General features: G+C 40.1%; 1 protein-coding gene across 2 annotated transcripts in view; it reads left to right on the top strand.

Annotated features, from left to right (window-relative positions):
* Positions 1-10487, top strand: part of VPS39 (VPS39 subunit of HOPS complex) — a 28173-nt gene extending 17686 nt beyond the window's left edge. For both annotated transcript variants that reach the window (XM_083606581.1, XM_083606580.1), the window contains 11 exons: positions 805-891; positions 1389-1462; positions 2829-2927; positions 3204-3321; positions 3735-3863; positions 4494-4596; positions 5317-5362; positions 6776-6925; positions 7278-7412; positions 7630-7721; positions 8394-10487. In XM_083606581.1, the coding sequence (XP_083462707.1) occupies positions 805-891; positions 1389-1462; positions 2829-2927; positions 3204-3321; positions 3735-3863; positions 4494-4596; positions 5317-5362; positions 6776-6925; positions 7278-7412; positions 7630-7721; positions 8394-8469 (1109 nt within the window). In that variant the 3' untranslated portion in view covers positions 8470-10487. The remainder of the gene's footprint in view (positions 1-804; positions 892-1388; positions 1463-2828; positions 2928-3203; positions 3322-3734; positions 3864-4493; positions 4597-5316; positions 5363-6775; positions 6926-7277; positions 7413-7629; positions 7722-8393) is intronic.
* Positions 10488-13382: the final 2895 nt, after the last annotated feature.

The raw sequence follows: 13382 nt of genomic DNA on the forward strand, positions 1-13382 counted from the left end.
AATGGCTTCATAGGGCAAAGACAAAGCTACATCAAAAGGATACTCCTGATGCTGTGAATTTTATCTTTTTCTGTTCATGTTTCTCTGTCAATTAACTCTTACTGGATAGCCATTCTACTGCTGCTGCTACGCTCTTCTGTTAGGGAACTGGTTTTAGGGCATTTTGTTTCCCAATACTTCCATATCCAGGGCAGAATAGCATAGGGAATGGCAGACAAATAAATTCCCAGAGGCAGGTGGAAAAAGAAAGAGGAAGCATGCAAGAAGCTGTCATAGTAGCATATATTACGTTACAGACATGTGGATGTTAAAAATAGAATTCAAAGTAGTGTCTTGACCTTTTGCTCAAGAGTGAACAGACTCCTGGCCTGTTGGATCTAGTTTGTACAGCAACCAGATTCTGGTGCAAACCACATACAGATAGAATTAAAGAATAGATTCCATTCTGAGCCTGAAAACTTGTTTTCAGTGCTGGAATTGAGCTGAACTTGCTGTCTTTTCACACAAAAGTCCAATACTACTTAGTTTTCTTCATTTCAGCAGTCTAATTTAGGCGGGGAAAGTCATTTTGTTGCTGCTGTAAACAATCGGGACTCAGAAATTCTTGCCCAGAGATTTACCAGTAGATCCCAATCTACCTTCATGCTCATCCCCACCAAACATTATTGTGTGTGTTTGTGTAGGGGAAGACTACCTCTGGTTTGTCAGAGCACAAAACACACAGTTCTTCATATTAACTGAGGAGCCTTGGTCATGGGTAACTAAAGGAAAATCCCAATAGGTCTTTCTTCTGTTTTTCTGCAGCTTTGCAGGTGCTAGTGGATCAGTCAAAGAAAGCTAACTCCCCTTTGAAGGGCCATGAGAGGACCGTGCAGTATTTGCAACACTTGGGTGAGTGCAGCTGAATATACCTTCTGTTTTCACATCTTGTCCTACCTTTCCATGCAACAAATACAGTAGATTGTGGTGGCTCACAAAAGACAAATGGGAAAAGACCACCCCAAACTCCAAATTAATTCACAGAATTATTTATGAGTCAGTTTCATAAATTTGGTTGACCATAAAGTAAAAACCTGTGGACATCAGTCAACTCAGCCCAAAATTTTAAGTGAAGTGGGTTCTTTTGATCTCCCAGAGATGGAGCTTAAGCCTGATAGGCTTCTTTGGGAGCAGCATTAGAAATTATGGTGGCATTAACAGTCATGTCCTAATATTCAGAGAAAGGCATCCCAGCAGGGTAATTTTTCCATAAAAGGGACTCAAGGTGGCTTGTAAAAAGTGCCTTAAAAAAATTTTTTTTTTAAAGTGATGGATCTAGTTGTCATTTACACCTTACTCTATAGCTTGCAGTCTAGTTCAATTCCATTTTGCTTTGTTTCTTATTCTAGGCACAGACAACTTGAACTTAATATTCTCCTATTCTGTTTGGGTACTTAGAGATTTTCCTGAAGATGGATTGAAAGTAAGCACACTTGGTCACATTTGAAAATAAAGGTGGAGAGAATTAGGGTGTGATTACTGACTGCGCTGATAGTAAAGCAAATAATAATAGACAGATCCTTCTAATATTTCGCTCGCTTAGTTCACACTCATAAGGCTATCATAATTGTAAATAAAGGGCTGCTTTAAGTGTTCTGGGTCCACACAAAGATCCTTATAAATTGTTCTAAATAGTAGCTTTTCCTGTGTGGCTATATATGGCCTCTCTCACATAGATTTGTAAACACTGACCATTCTACCTCATGTGTCCAAAAAGAAAGCTGCTGCATATACCATATTTACTCAAGTCTAATGCACCATTAAATCTAATGCGCACCTTAATTTTCAGAACCTTGAAACTAAAAAAACTATTTGCAGGCAAATGTAAATCTGCCATTGAATCTAATGCACACCTTAAGTTTCATAATTTGGCCAAAAAAGGTGAGCGTTAGATTAGAGTAAATATGGTAATATCTACCATAACATGTTGACAGAAGCCACACTTACAAGTTAGCAATAACTCAGATTATCTGTTTGTATGCAGCAGCTTTGCAGTACTTGAAAAATGCATTCCCTTACTTTATTGAAAGCTTATCTCGCTTATCCTTACTTACCAGTAATGTCTAGAGTTGACTAATGAAAGCAAAAAGAAGCTGTGAAATGATATCTAGGGTACATCAAACCCACAATAGCTTTTTGATCCCAGTCACCGAAAGACAGGATGAAGTTGGTAGCTCTGAGTGAGGTTTCATCAATGCTTGAGTTGCATCAGTTTCGTTGTTTGGTTTTAGAAGACAAGAATTGCCTGTTGCTGTGCTGATTGTGGCCTGGTTTGCACAACCTGGTAAGCCAAACTATGACTTACCAAAGCCGCAAGCAGTTCTAGAGACGAACTTCCAGTCAAGAACAAACCTTGACTACAGCTTGTGGTTAGGGCTTAACCAAAAGTCCCAGTTCACATGACGTGCTAAGCCAAACCCTGGGTTAGTTCAGTGTGGCACAATAGTAGGACCAGGAAGAAGCAAAGTGGCTGCAAGTTCCTTTCCAGAACCCGGTCAATAAGTGGAGGTCATGAATGCATGCGATATCTCAGTTTAATAGGGACACTGGCTATAGAATGCTAGTTGCTGATACAGAGAAATAGGGCAAGAGGTTTACCCGCAGTGTTCTGTGTTTGTATATTATGCTTTCAGCTGGAGAAGGCTGAAGCTTAATTGCTTCTGCTCCTTCAGAAAGATATCGAGTGTCATTTTGGGGGCTTGTGAATTGAAGTGTTTGACTTCCCTTAGAAAAACGAGTGTAAATGTATAAAAATTAACTTTGTGAAATTCAACCTTTTTGACTGGCAGATATTCACAGAAGATCTTCCTGAAGTGGAATCCCTTCCTCGAAACAAAGTCCTCAGTTTCTTGATAGAGAACTTTAAAAACCTGGCTGTTCCGTACTTGGTAAGAACTCATGCTGTTACCTGCATGCCCTGTTCTGATAACAGCAATTTGTGTCTGACTTCTAGGTCTATCTGACACAATTTTTGAAGGTGAGCAAATTATAAACATGTAGCAGTAGCTAATCCAGGACGTATGTAGCCATTTTTGTAGGATTCCTCGTTTATATGAAGAAAGAAAAAAGTGGCTTCTCTTGAACACATATTGAAATATTGATGGGAAGAGGCAGGGTCTTCTACGGTCAGCTGTCACACATGGGTTGTGGACATGTATTTACAGGAACATATAATCCAAACCTGGGAAGAGGCTGGTTCAGAGTTCCACAACTGCCTGATTCAGCTCTACTGTGAAAAAGTGCAAGGATTAATGAAGGAATATCTCAGCTCTTTTCCTCCAGGTATTTTCACCCCTCGTCTACTTCAGTGTGCCAAAATAAGAAACTATGGGACAAACTATGGAGAAGAGGTAGTTGAATAAAAGAATCGGAGGCAGCATGCTTCTGAATACCAGTTGCTGGCAATTGCAGGTGGGGAGAGAACTGTTGGATTGGCCACTGTGAGGACAGGAAGGTGGATTAGATGGACCTTTGTTTTTAAACACAAGGGTGATTCTGTAGATTGCAGACTGTAAGCAGCTACTGTTAGGTAATGTATCTCAGTTGTGCACTATTAGGAACATTATTAAATTTTACTTTGCATGAGATGTTCAGAAGCATCTTTGTTTCAGTGGGTCTCCTGTCTAAGGGGAGTGGGACTTCAGATAACTTTATTTTATGGCTTCGCATTTGCTGATGCTAACCATCTGTTTCAGATAAACCACCGGTGGCAGCTGGAGAAGAGGAGGGGGAACTCGGAGAGTATCGGCAAAAACTTCTTTTCTTCCTTGAGACTTCCAGTTGCTACAATGCTGAGCAGCTCATCAGTGACTTCCCCTTTGATGGTAAGAGATGGTGCAGCCATATTGATCTCCTTCATCGCTGGGGGCAATTAGCTATAGTTATTGCAGTGGAATCGTATTTTTCTTTAGTCCTTTTAAAAAAACTTAAAAACATTTTAAGTTCTGGAAAAGAGAATGTAGCAGTTATCCATGTCTCAGTAATGTAAAGGGATTTCCCCTTATTATTATTAAATTTTATATTGGCACCCACTCCATCCTCCCAAAGGAGCCTAGGGCAGCATGTCTGTGTTGGCCTATGGTGGAAGAGATGCTGCATAATGGCCCATTATAAATACATCTGATACTGTTGATAGAGGACAATTGACTGTTTTATGTGAAGAACAATGTTTAAAATGCTCACTGTTTGGTTGAAAAGCTATGGGTAACTGAAAAGTGGTGTACGGAGGAATAAACAACAACAACCAACAGTGTGATGCTACTGATTTCTAGAATAAACTGAGCTCTTCCTCTTCCTTCTGTCCAGGTATTGTAACAAAAGATGATCTTCCTCTGCTACTTAGTTTGCTCTTGTCCTCTTACTCATTTTCATGACAAATTCCCATAGCCAACTTTGCAGAATTGTGTTGCTGTTGAAGGCAATAATAGCTACTTTTGTTCTACTCCTGCCTGCAGGCCTCCTAGAAGAACGTGCTCTGCTGCTGGGACGGATGGGAAATCATGAGCAAGCTCTCTTCATATATGTTCACATCCTGAAGGATACAAAAATGGCTGAAAAGTAAGTTTTTGCTTAACAGCAACACTTTGTTAGTTTTTAAAGAAGCAAACCAACTTAGTACGTTCTTACCTGTTTAAGTGGGAGGTGTATGTAGTCATTTCCCACCTTAATTTGTTCCCCTCTGCATCGGGGGTCGCCAGCCTTTGTGGCACATCTGCAAACTAGAGGAACTGTTGCAGGCACCACACACACATCACAGCCTATTGGAAAGGAAATGAGCCTAATTTGAACAAATGAATGGTGGGGAAGAGAGCCTTGTGTGTCTTAATTGTAATTAGCAAAGGGGTCCTAGTAGCCAGTTCATTAACAGTCTTAAGAACATAAGAAATTAGCAGGTGCACTTACCAAGCGACCCTGGTTTGTTTGTTTTGTTGCATAGACATATGATTCATTGTGCAAATATGTATGCATAAATATGGCATAGAAAAATGTTTTAATCCTGGAAAGTATTTTTCTTTCTTACATATGATCAGACCTTTTTAACATTTTAATTTGCAAACTGAGAAATCAGTTTAAATGCCTTTCCAGTTGATAGGCATCCATCTGCCTCGGGAGACAGTGGAAGAGTTTGCCTTTGGGGGTAAAGTCAAACTATTGGTGGAAGGTTGCAGCACAGTACTCACTGATAATTGTAGGGTAATAAGTCAAAATATGTAAATTTTAAAATAAGCTGGACTTCAAGGCCACTCTGAGTTTCCTGTATATGCTGTTGTGTTTCAGTTACTGTCACAAACACTACGACAAAAGCAAAGATGGCAGCAAAGATGTGAGTAGCTTATTTTCTGTTATCTTGGAGTTTACAAAACACGCTTCCTTTAATTATCCTGTTTCTGTTACATAGTTTGTAGCATCAACAAATTTCATGGCAGGTAATTGGAGTGAGTAAAAGATTTTATGCCCAAAACAAATGAGCTTGCAAGACTTGAAATTTTATAAGTATTCAAGTCATTTAAATACTCGGGTGTTTCTCGGTGTGTGTGTGCAAATCAAGTAATCTCTTATTTCCAAGCAAATTGCTTTGGAAAATATATTGTTGTATTTGAAGCAACTTTGCACCCTGCAGCGGTGAGTGGGGCTCATTGCCAAGGCCATCATTTCTCCCCTGGTGGAGGAGCTTCATCTGCCTTGGCTTCCTAGCATTATATTGCTACAAAACTTGTTTCAGGCAGTTACTGCACAGGCGTGACTGAGCTTGTGCGGTTTCAGTTGGCCAGCCTCACACAAAAGGCCCCCTTTCTACCCATTAATCACAGTTGTGTGTGAGGTGGGAAAAGGAGTGGTGGCTTGGGCAGCAGGAGGCTATGTACCTAACAGAGGATTAAATGGAGGGTGGAGCAGGGCTACTAGCCACAATGGCTGTGCTCTGGCTCCACGGTCGGAGGTACTACAGTGGAATCTCGGGTTGCGGACGTAATCCGTGACAGAGGCATGTACGCAACCCGCAGCGTTCGCATCCTGAAGCGCAGGTCTGCGCAGGTGCAGTCGCGATTTGGCGCTTCTGCGCATGCGCAAAGCACGATTTAGCTCTTCTGCGCATGCGTGAGAGGCGAAACCTGGAAGTAACCTGTTCCGGTATTTCCGGGTTTCCCGCGGTCCGCAACCTGAAAACACGTAACCTGAAGCGTCTGTAACATGAGGTATGAATGTAATGCTTCCGAGTACCAGCTGAACAGGAGGGGAGAGCACTCTAGTGCTCAATTTCTGCTTGTGGGTCTCACACGGATCTGGTTGGACACTGTAAGAACAGGATGCTGGACCTGATGGGCAGGCTCTTACGTTTTTACAAGGAAATAGGTGTGTTTGCACGCTCACACATTTATGTCTGCTACTTAATTTCACCTTTGTACAGTAGGATTGTTTCTACACGTATGCATTGCACTATACCTTCCATTGCAGGCATAAATACCTAAGGGTGTTGCAATATACTAATTAGTGCATTTCTTTCGCAGATAAAGATCAGCTTTAACTTCTGAAATAAATGGGAAACACTTTTCCCAGGAGCGCTGTGGACTCTTGTTCATACCATTTGAGCAAGGGCTTATATAAAGCTGTAAATACTTCTTGGTCAAGATAAGAGTTTTGTTATAAGATGGCACTGTCTCTGTCGTGTAGTGGCATACTTAGTCCCAGACATTTTGGAGTGGATTTTAAATACAGTGGTTTGCTTTGTGTCAAACAGGTATACTTGTCTCTTCTCCGGATGTACCTCTCACCACCTAGTGTTCACTGCTTGGGACCAATCAAGATGAAACTATTGGAGCCTCAAGCCAATCTCCAGGCTGCATTACAGGTTTTGGAACTTCATCACAGCAAGTTGGACACTACCAAAGTAAGGATTATTATTTTTTAATGAAGCACACCGCATTGTGGAATGGAGTAGATATGATGCAAGAAACCTCTATTGCATATTGCATTAAAATAAACTAGCTTTTGTGTTTGAATACCCCTTTTTCTTCCACAAGCTGCTTGAAGGGCCACTTCCTTTGCAAAGAAAATTAAGCTGTATCCAGAGAATTTGTTTTTTTAAAAAGCTAACGTACACGTAACTTGTGAATTTATTTATACCAAATTTTGCAAGATATATTCCTCCCCCTGCCCATACAACCATGAAAAGTTGGAATACTGGAACTGTATTTTGGAAGAATCCTAACCTATTAATTTCCCCTTGGTTGTATCTGTAGGCAATAAACCTCCTCCCAGCAAATACTCAAATTAGCGAGATTCGAATCTTCCTGGAAAAAGTCCTTGAAGAAAATGCCCAGAAGAAAAGATTCAGTCAAGTACTAAAAAACCTTCTCCATGCTGAATTCCTGAGAGTATGTTGTTCATGTTACTTCTCCATACTTATCAAAGGGAATGTTTAAAGCAAATGTTGGGCTGTTGTATGTGAGGGGGTTGTTTGGTAGAGAAATTGGTAAATTGTAATACCAAAAAACAGCAACAATAATTAGTTTAACTGTTATGAAGGTAATTTTCATATTTCTTCAGGGTGTGTGGGAATGTTCTATTCTATTTGTTCTTATTTTGCCATAGGTACAGGAGGAACGGATTTTACACCAGCAAGTGAAATGTATAATCACAGAGGAAAAACTTTGCAGTGTGTGTAAAAAGAAGATTGGAAATAGGTATGTGGAAATTGCTACTCAGTCTGATTTTTTGCACAATTTTTGTGGAAGAGCAGCAGTGGGCTAGGATGCCTGCCAAGGCATTCTTAGAGTGTACAGTTAATTCTCTGACAATGTGCACTCCTAAGCATGTTTATTCAGAAGAAAGAACCGCTAGATTCAATGAGAATTCTTCCCTGATAAGTGGGTATCAGGAGGGGGGGGCATGGTGGTGGAATTCACTTGGCTTGCCTCTTAGTGTGAACTTTTCTGAATCAAATAAGTGAACTGACATAGCTATCCTTTGGAATTCATGCTTACTCAACATTTGTGATACTGTTCTCCAAAAAGGATGCACAAAAATGCAACATGAAAACTTCTACATGTCTGTGGTTTTGGAATTTTCAAAAATATATTTTAAGTCTTGCCAAACACTAGATAAGCCACCTACTAGCAAGAAGGGAAGGAAACATGCGCACGCTGCTACAGGAACACAAAGGAAACAAAACACTAAGAACTGCAGAGAGAAAGGCTGGTTGAGATGTGACCTTTCAAAAAGTATAGATTTTTGTAAAGAGGAGCCTGTTCTGTGCCCTTCTAAAGATAACTAAATAAAGTAGTGTTTTTTATATTATTTTTAAATTATTAAGATAACCAGATAACTTGATGCACCTACCTTTTCTCTTCCTATAGTGCCTTCGCCCGATATCCTAATGCAATAGTCGTGCATTATTTCTGTTCCAAAGAAGTGAGTGCAGCAGACACCTGAAATGATTGTCATGTGGACTGCAGAAGCCATGGTGCTTACCTGGAAGGAGAGTGAAGAGAATTGGAGGCATTGGAGAAGTTGGAGGAATCTTCTGAGGCATGTTGCTTACAAACAACTTGAGCCCCACGTCGCTTTACCAGATGACTCGCCATGTAATCTGCCAATGCTGGCATAGTAGGGGAAACTGACATCTAACTATTATTTTATATACTTGGCGTCAGGTTAGCCTCAGAGCACTTCAGCATGAGGAAGAATGAAAGCTAAATAGCAACGAGATGCCATCACACTCCAGTTTTTGTAGCAGTTCTCGTTCCAAGGAAGACCCAAGTCAAATTGTCAAGTCAAGCAAGGCAAAAATGCATTTTGTGTTGGATTCTGTATTCTGATCATAGTTGGGGAAAATTATATGATTGTTTCATCAGCATTACATTGAGATCCACTTTTATCAGTCATTTGGAGGCAGGCTCTTCCAGAGAGGCTGTACCTAGATTCCTTACTGCTAATGTTGTATATAAATAGGCATTGGCCATCGAACCTTATCCTTTGTATTTGGGAGTGGGTATCACCACTGATATAAAAGTTCCAAGGGAACTAGTCTAATAACAATATGATCAGAACTGGAAAATGTGTATTTTTTGTTTTGTTTTTTGAGAAGCATGTAAATATGAATGAGCATAATATTTGCACTGTGTATAGTCACTTCGATTATGAGTAGAATGAAAATTGACAATGATTTTTCTGAAGGGAGGGGGAAGTAGCATCTGCACTTGTACCAAAAAGTTAAAGGAGCAACTTCTTTAAAAATCAGATTTCAAAGTGGGTGGGTGTTTTATATTGAGCACCTGGTCTACACGTTGGAGTCACTATTGTGTTGAAGTGGTTAAGTCTTCATGAATACTCCAGCTTTTGAGTAATGCAGACATTTCCGTTGCAGTATTTTTAATTCCCTATTATGTTCCCACTGGTGCTCCTCTGTAGCTTTGTTGTATCCTCATTGCTGTGATACTGAAAAATCCTGGGCCCTTGCAGGTTGTAATGTTATTGTCCTAACATTATTTTTAAAAGCCTAATCTTTTATGAAGGTGATAAAGATGAATTTGAGAGTTCAGCAGCAGGTGAACAAAGGCTTGTGATAGGAGCAATTGGTTCAGAGGATCTGAATGGGGAAGTTATCTCAACATCCCATAACAGATATTTATTATTTTTTAGTTTTTTGTGACTGTATTCATTCAGTGATTTATAGTTTTGGCAGAAAGTCACCATAGTTGAGGAAATAAAAGTTAAGGAAAAGCCTTTCTATGCTGTTTTGATTTCACTATGTGCTTGGTAAGACCCTAAGATGAATGAAACACTAGGATAAATTTAGTGCGTAATTTGATCTGCTGCAAAACAGCTTGGCCTTTTCTAGGAGCTGCTTCCCTGGCTACCTTAAGTACACTGTCCAGTGAAGTCTATCCTCAATGTCACATCTATTTCTGTGTTATGTGCAGTGAATACCAACTGTGTCTTACTGCTGGGCTTGGGATTTGTTCTTCTGCTAAGATTAAACTGATTTTTGGTACTTTGTTCCCTTAAATCCATAGAGTGTCAATGCATTATGTTTGTTGCTTTTGTTCAGCTTCCTAGACTAGACAGGTACTGCAGGTGAAGACTACACGAGATATTAATATGTAAAGGACAGCAAAACGAAGTGTTTACATAGAAATTATTATTTGTGCAGTCCATTCTGACACAGATTAATGATATATCTGCTGCCAGTAAAGCCGCATGCTCCACTGAGGCATCTCAAGTGTACTTTTCTCCTTCACAGAAAAGCTTTTATGTGCCTCGATTCAGCTTCATTGCATACCTTCTGCAGAGAAGTGGCTTACGCTATAATTGCCTGCTGGTAGCCTTGCACAGTGTCTGGGATTCACTAACTGTACAACAGGTTAATTTGAAGCAATAAATTATTATAAATATTTGGGAAACCTGCATATTCTTTCCCCCCTTAAAATAAAATTTTATATTGTACTTCCTTTTCAGACTTAGCTGTGTGTAGTCTCAAACATTAATTCTTGTCATTAAAGGTTTTTTATATGGGTTGTGTGATTCAGACAAAGGATGTTGCCAATCTAGTTCCCAAAGGTGAGGTGCAGTTGCTGCACTACAGAATTGTTGCTGTTCAAACCTGAACCACAGGATCTACCTGTATTATGACATTCAGGTTTTTTAATCATGCTGTGCTATTATTTCAGAAGCTGTTCACATTTAGCCTACATTTTCAAGTATGGCCTTTAAACAATATTTTGCTGATATATGGAAATACAAGTTGGAGAACTTCTTAAAATGATAACAGATTTTCATGTAGATAATGCAGGGTTAGAACTAGTAAATGAAACTTTCCAGAGGACAGTTATTTCAATTGATTCTTTCTCAAGCAGTTTCATTAACCTTTTAATAGGTCTACCCAAGAGTAATCAGGCAGTCGTGTGTAAAGTATTTAGGTTTCCATTCTCCTGAGCATTCACGATGTGTTACTGTAATGTAAGAGTCATGACCTTTCTCATTAGATTGCCAATGCATTAGTGACATAGACATGGTATCTGAAGAAGTGTGCATGCACACGAAAGCTTATACCCAGAACAAACGTAGTTGGTCTCCAAGGTGCTACTGGACAGTTTATATATATATATTATAAGGACATGGGGTGTTAGGGGATAAGTAGTATGTTGTGCTCCTTCTGGGGTAGTTTGTCCACCTTTGGTCCCCACTTTGCACTCCACTCTCACCTGTGGCTCCTAGGAGCTGTCAGCATGTGACAGCAACCACACGCCAGGAACAGCTTTGACTGATTGGCTAAACCAGGTGAGAGTAACTGATGGGTCTCAGACCCTTGGTGAGTTGCATGCGGTGAGTTGCATGCGATTTCCATCGCATCCAAAGACAGGTTTTGGCAAATTGAGTGGATGAGACCTATAGTGGGTCCCAGCAGTCCAAAAGGCAGTTTCTGCATGTGCTATAGAGGGGCAGACGGGGCTTGTCCACCTAGGAAGGTAGGCCATCTAGAAGGAAAACTCTGATCCTAAGCCTCTGCTACCTAGCACAACATCTCCAGGACAAGAAAAGGCTAAGGAGTAAACCCTACAAAAATATGGAGTGGAGTTCCCTAAGATGGTTGGATGGCACCTTGTACGCCTCCTTCCAGTAACTCCTGCAGCCAACTTGTGCCACATCAGCAAGGCCGAGAATGAGGTATTGTCATTTGAGCAGCCCAGGACCTCCATCCACACTGCCCAGGTTTGCACCCCAGGGAGGTAAATTCATCCCCAGAGGAGCATCCCATTATCTCTCAAGACAAACAGATGCCAACAGTGACATGGAAAGAAATTAGTCAGCCTCTAATTCTTTTTAGAGATTGAGCATATGCTGAAAGAATGTAGATGTGTAAACAATCCTTACAACCCCATCGGCAAAATAACATGTGGACTGTAGTAAGGCAACTACCTCAGGCTCAGGCTCTCGGTATCCTATAAAGAGGCCAACAAACTGGAACTTGATGTGTTCTCATGACCACTATTCTGTAAAAATATGATCCAGTTTTTGCAATTATTTCAAAAATCCCTGCATTTTAATTTTTTTTTTAGTTTCCCATTCCACAGGACATTGGAAGAATAACTAAAGATACTAACTAAAGAAATTTCATAATCTCTGCCATAAATGGTTTTCCCAGAATGCTGATACATGATTATTGAGATGTACCATTTTAAAATCAAATAAGCAAAACAGATCAATCTAAACATTTATGTTCACTATCTACAAGTACTGATTTAAGAAATATGGATTGTATTCAGTGTGTAATATTAAGCAGATTGTTGTCTTAGCACAAGGTTTTCCTTGCACAACTAAACAATCTTCCCATATATGCCCTCTAAATTTGGGAGTTCCCCTCAATCCTCCAGAATAGATTTGGGGATGGTAGGGATGGAATCCTGTTGTGCTAGCATTAATCCTTGCACTAGCGTTAACTGTTTAGTCCATGCAACAACGTGTCAATATGACTCAATATTTGGAAACGTTATTTCCAATGAAGACACATTTGAATTGTCTCCTCTACAGTGGTTTAAAATGGATCATTAGACAAAAGAAATAGCTCAGGGTCAGGATTGCCATACGTCCGGAATTTCCCAGACATATTCGGAATGCTGCAGCCGCAAGCAGTGAAATGTCTGGGAAAATCTGGACATATGGCAGTGTTGTTTTTGCTGATTTTCCTCAGAAATAGCTCAAAAACATCCAATTTATTTGCGAATTAACTGTAGAAGAGAAATACATACCATAAAAACGGAAAAAGTCTTAAAAGAGCAGGAGCATATGTTACAGATCTATATGCTGCCTGTAGTCTACAAAGTACAGGAAACCGTGCTACTGAAGATCTTGCTGCATCAAGTCCACATCCAATAAGGCCAGCTGCTTTGTCTTGTTGGCTGCAGAAGCTACAGCCAGTGGTGACTACAGGAAACTTAATGGTTTACTAGCTAAACTTATAAATGCTTGCCTCACCTTGTGGATGGCAGCTTCTGTTTATTAGACAAGAATAAGCAGTTGAGTTCCTAAACCTCAGAAAACTTTTTATATGGATTCCAAAGTAGACTTTTTAAGTATTGTGTGTGCGCGCACGCACGCACACAGAGCATATGTATTTGCACCATTTCTAGATTGAGCAGATTTCTGTCAACCAAAAACTTTGTGTATTCCGCACATTCTTTTGTAGGTATTGAGTAAGTTTTGTGTTGTCAGTTTAATATTTTAAGAACTGCAGGAATTAAAGGAATACATTTTCACCCAGGCAATAGCAGAGGAAGTACAACAGAACTACCACAGTACTGGCAGAAGTGGGCAGTACTGGCAGACTCTAGTCATTCTATGCATCT

This window comes from Podarcis filfolensis, assembly GCF_964270895.1.
Source record: "Podarcis filfolensis genome assembly, chromosome: 1".
Taxonomy (NCBI): Eukaryota; Metazoa; Chordata; class Lepidosauria; order Squamata; family Lacertidae; genus Podarcis; species Podarcis filfolensis.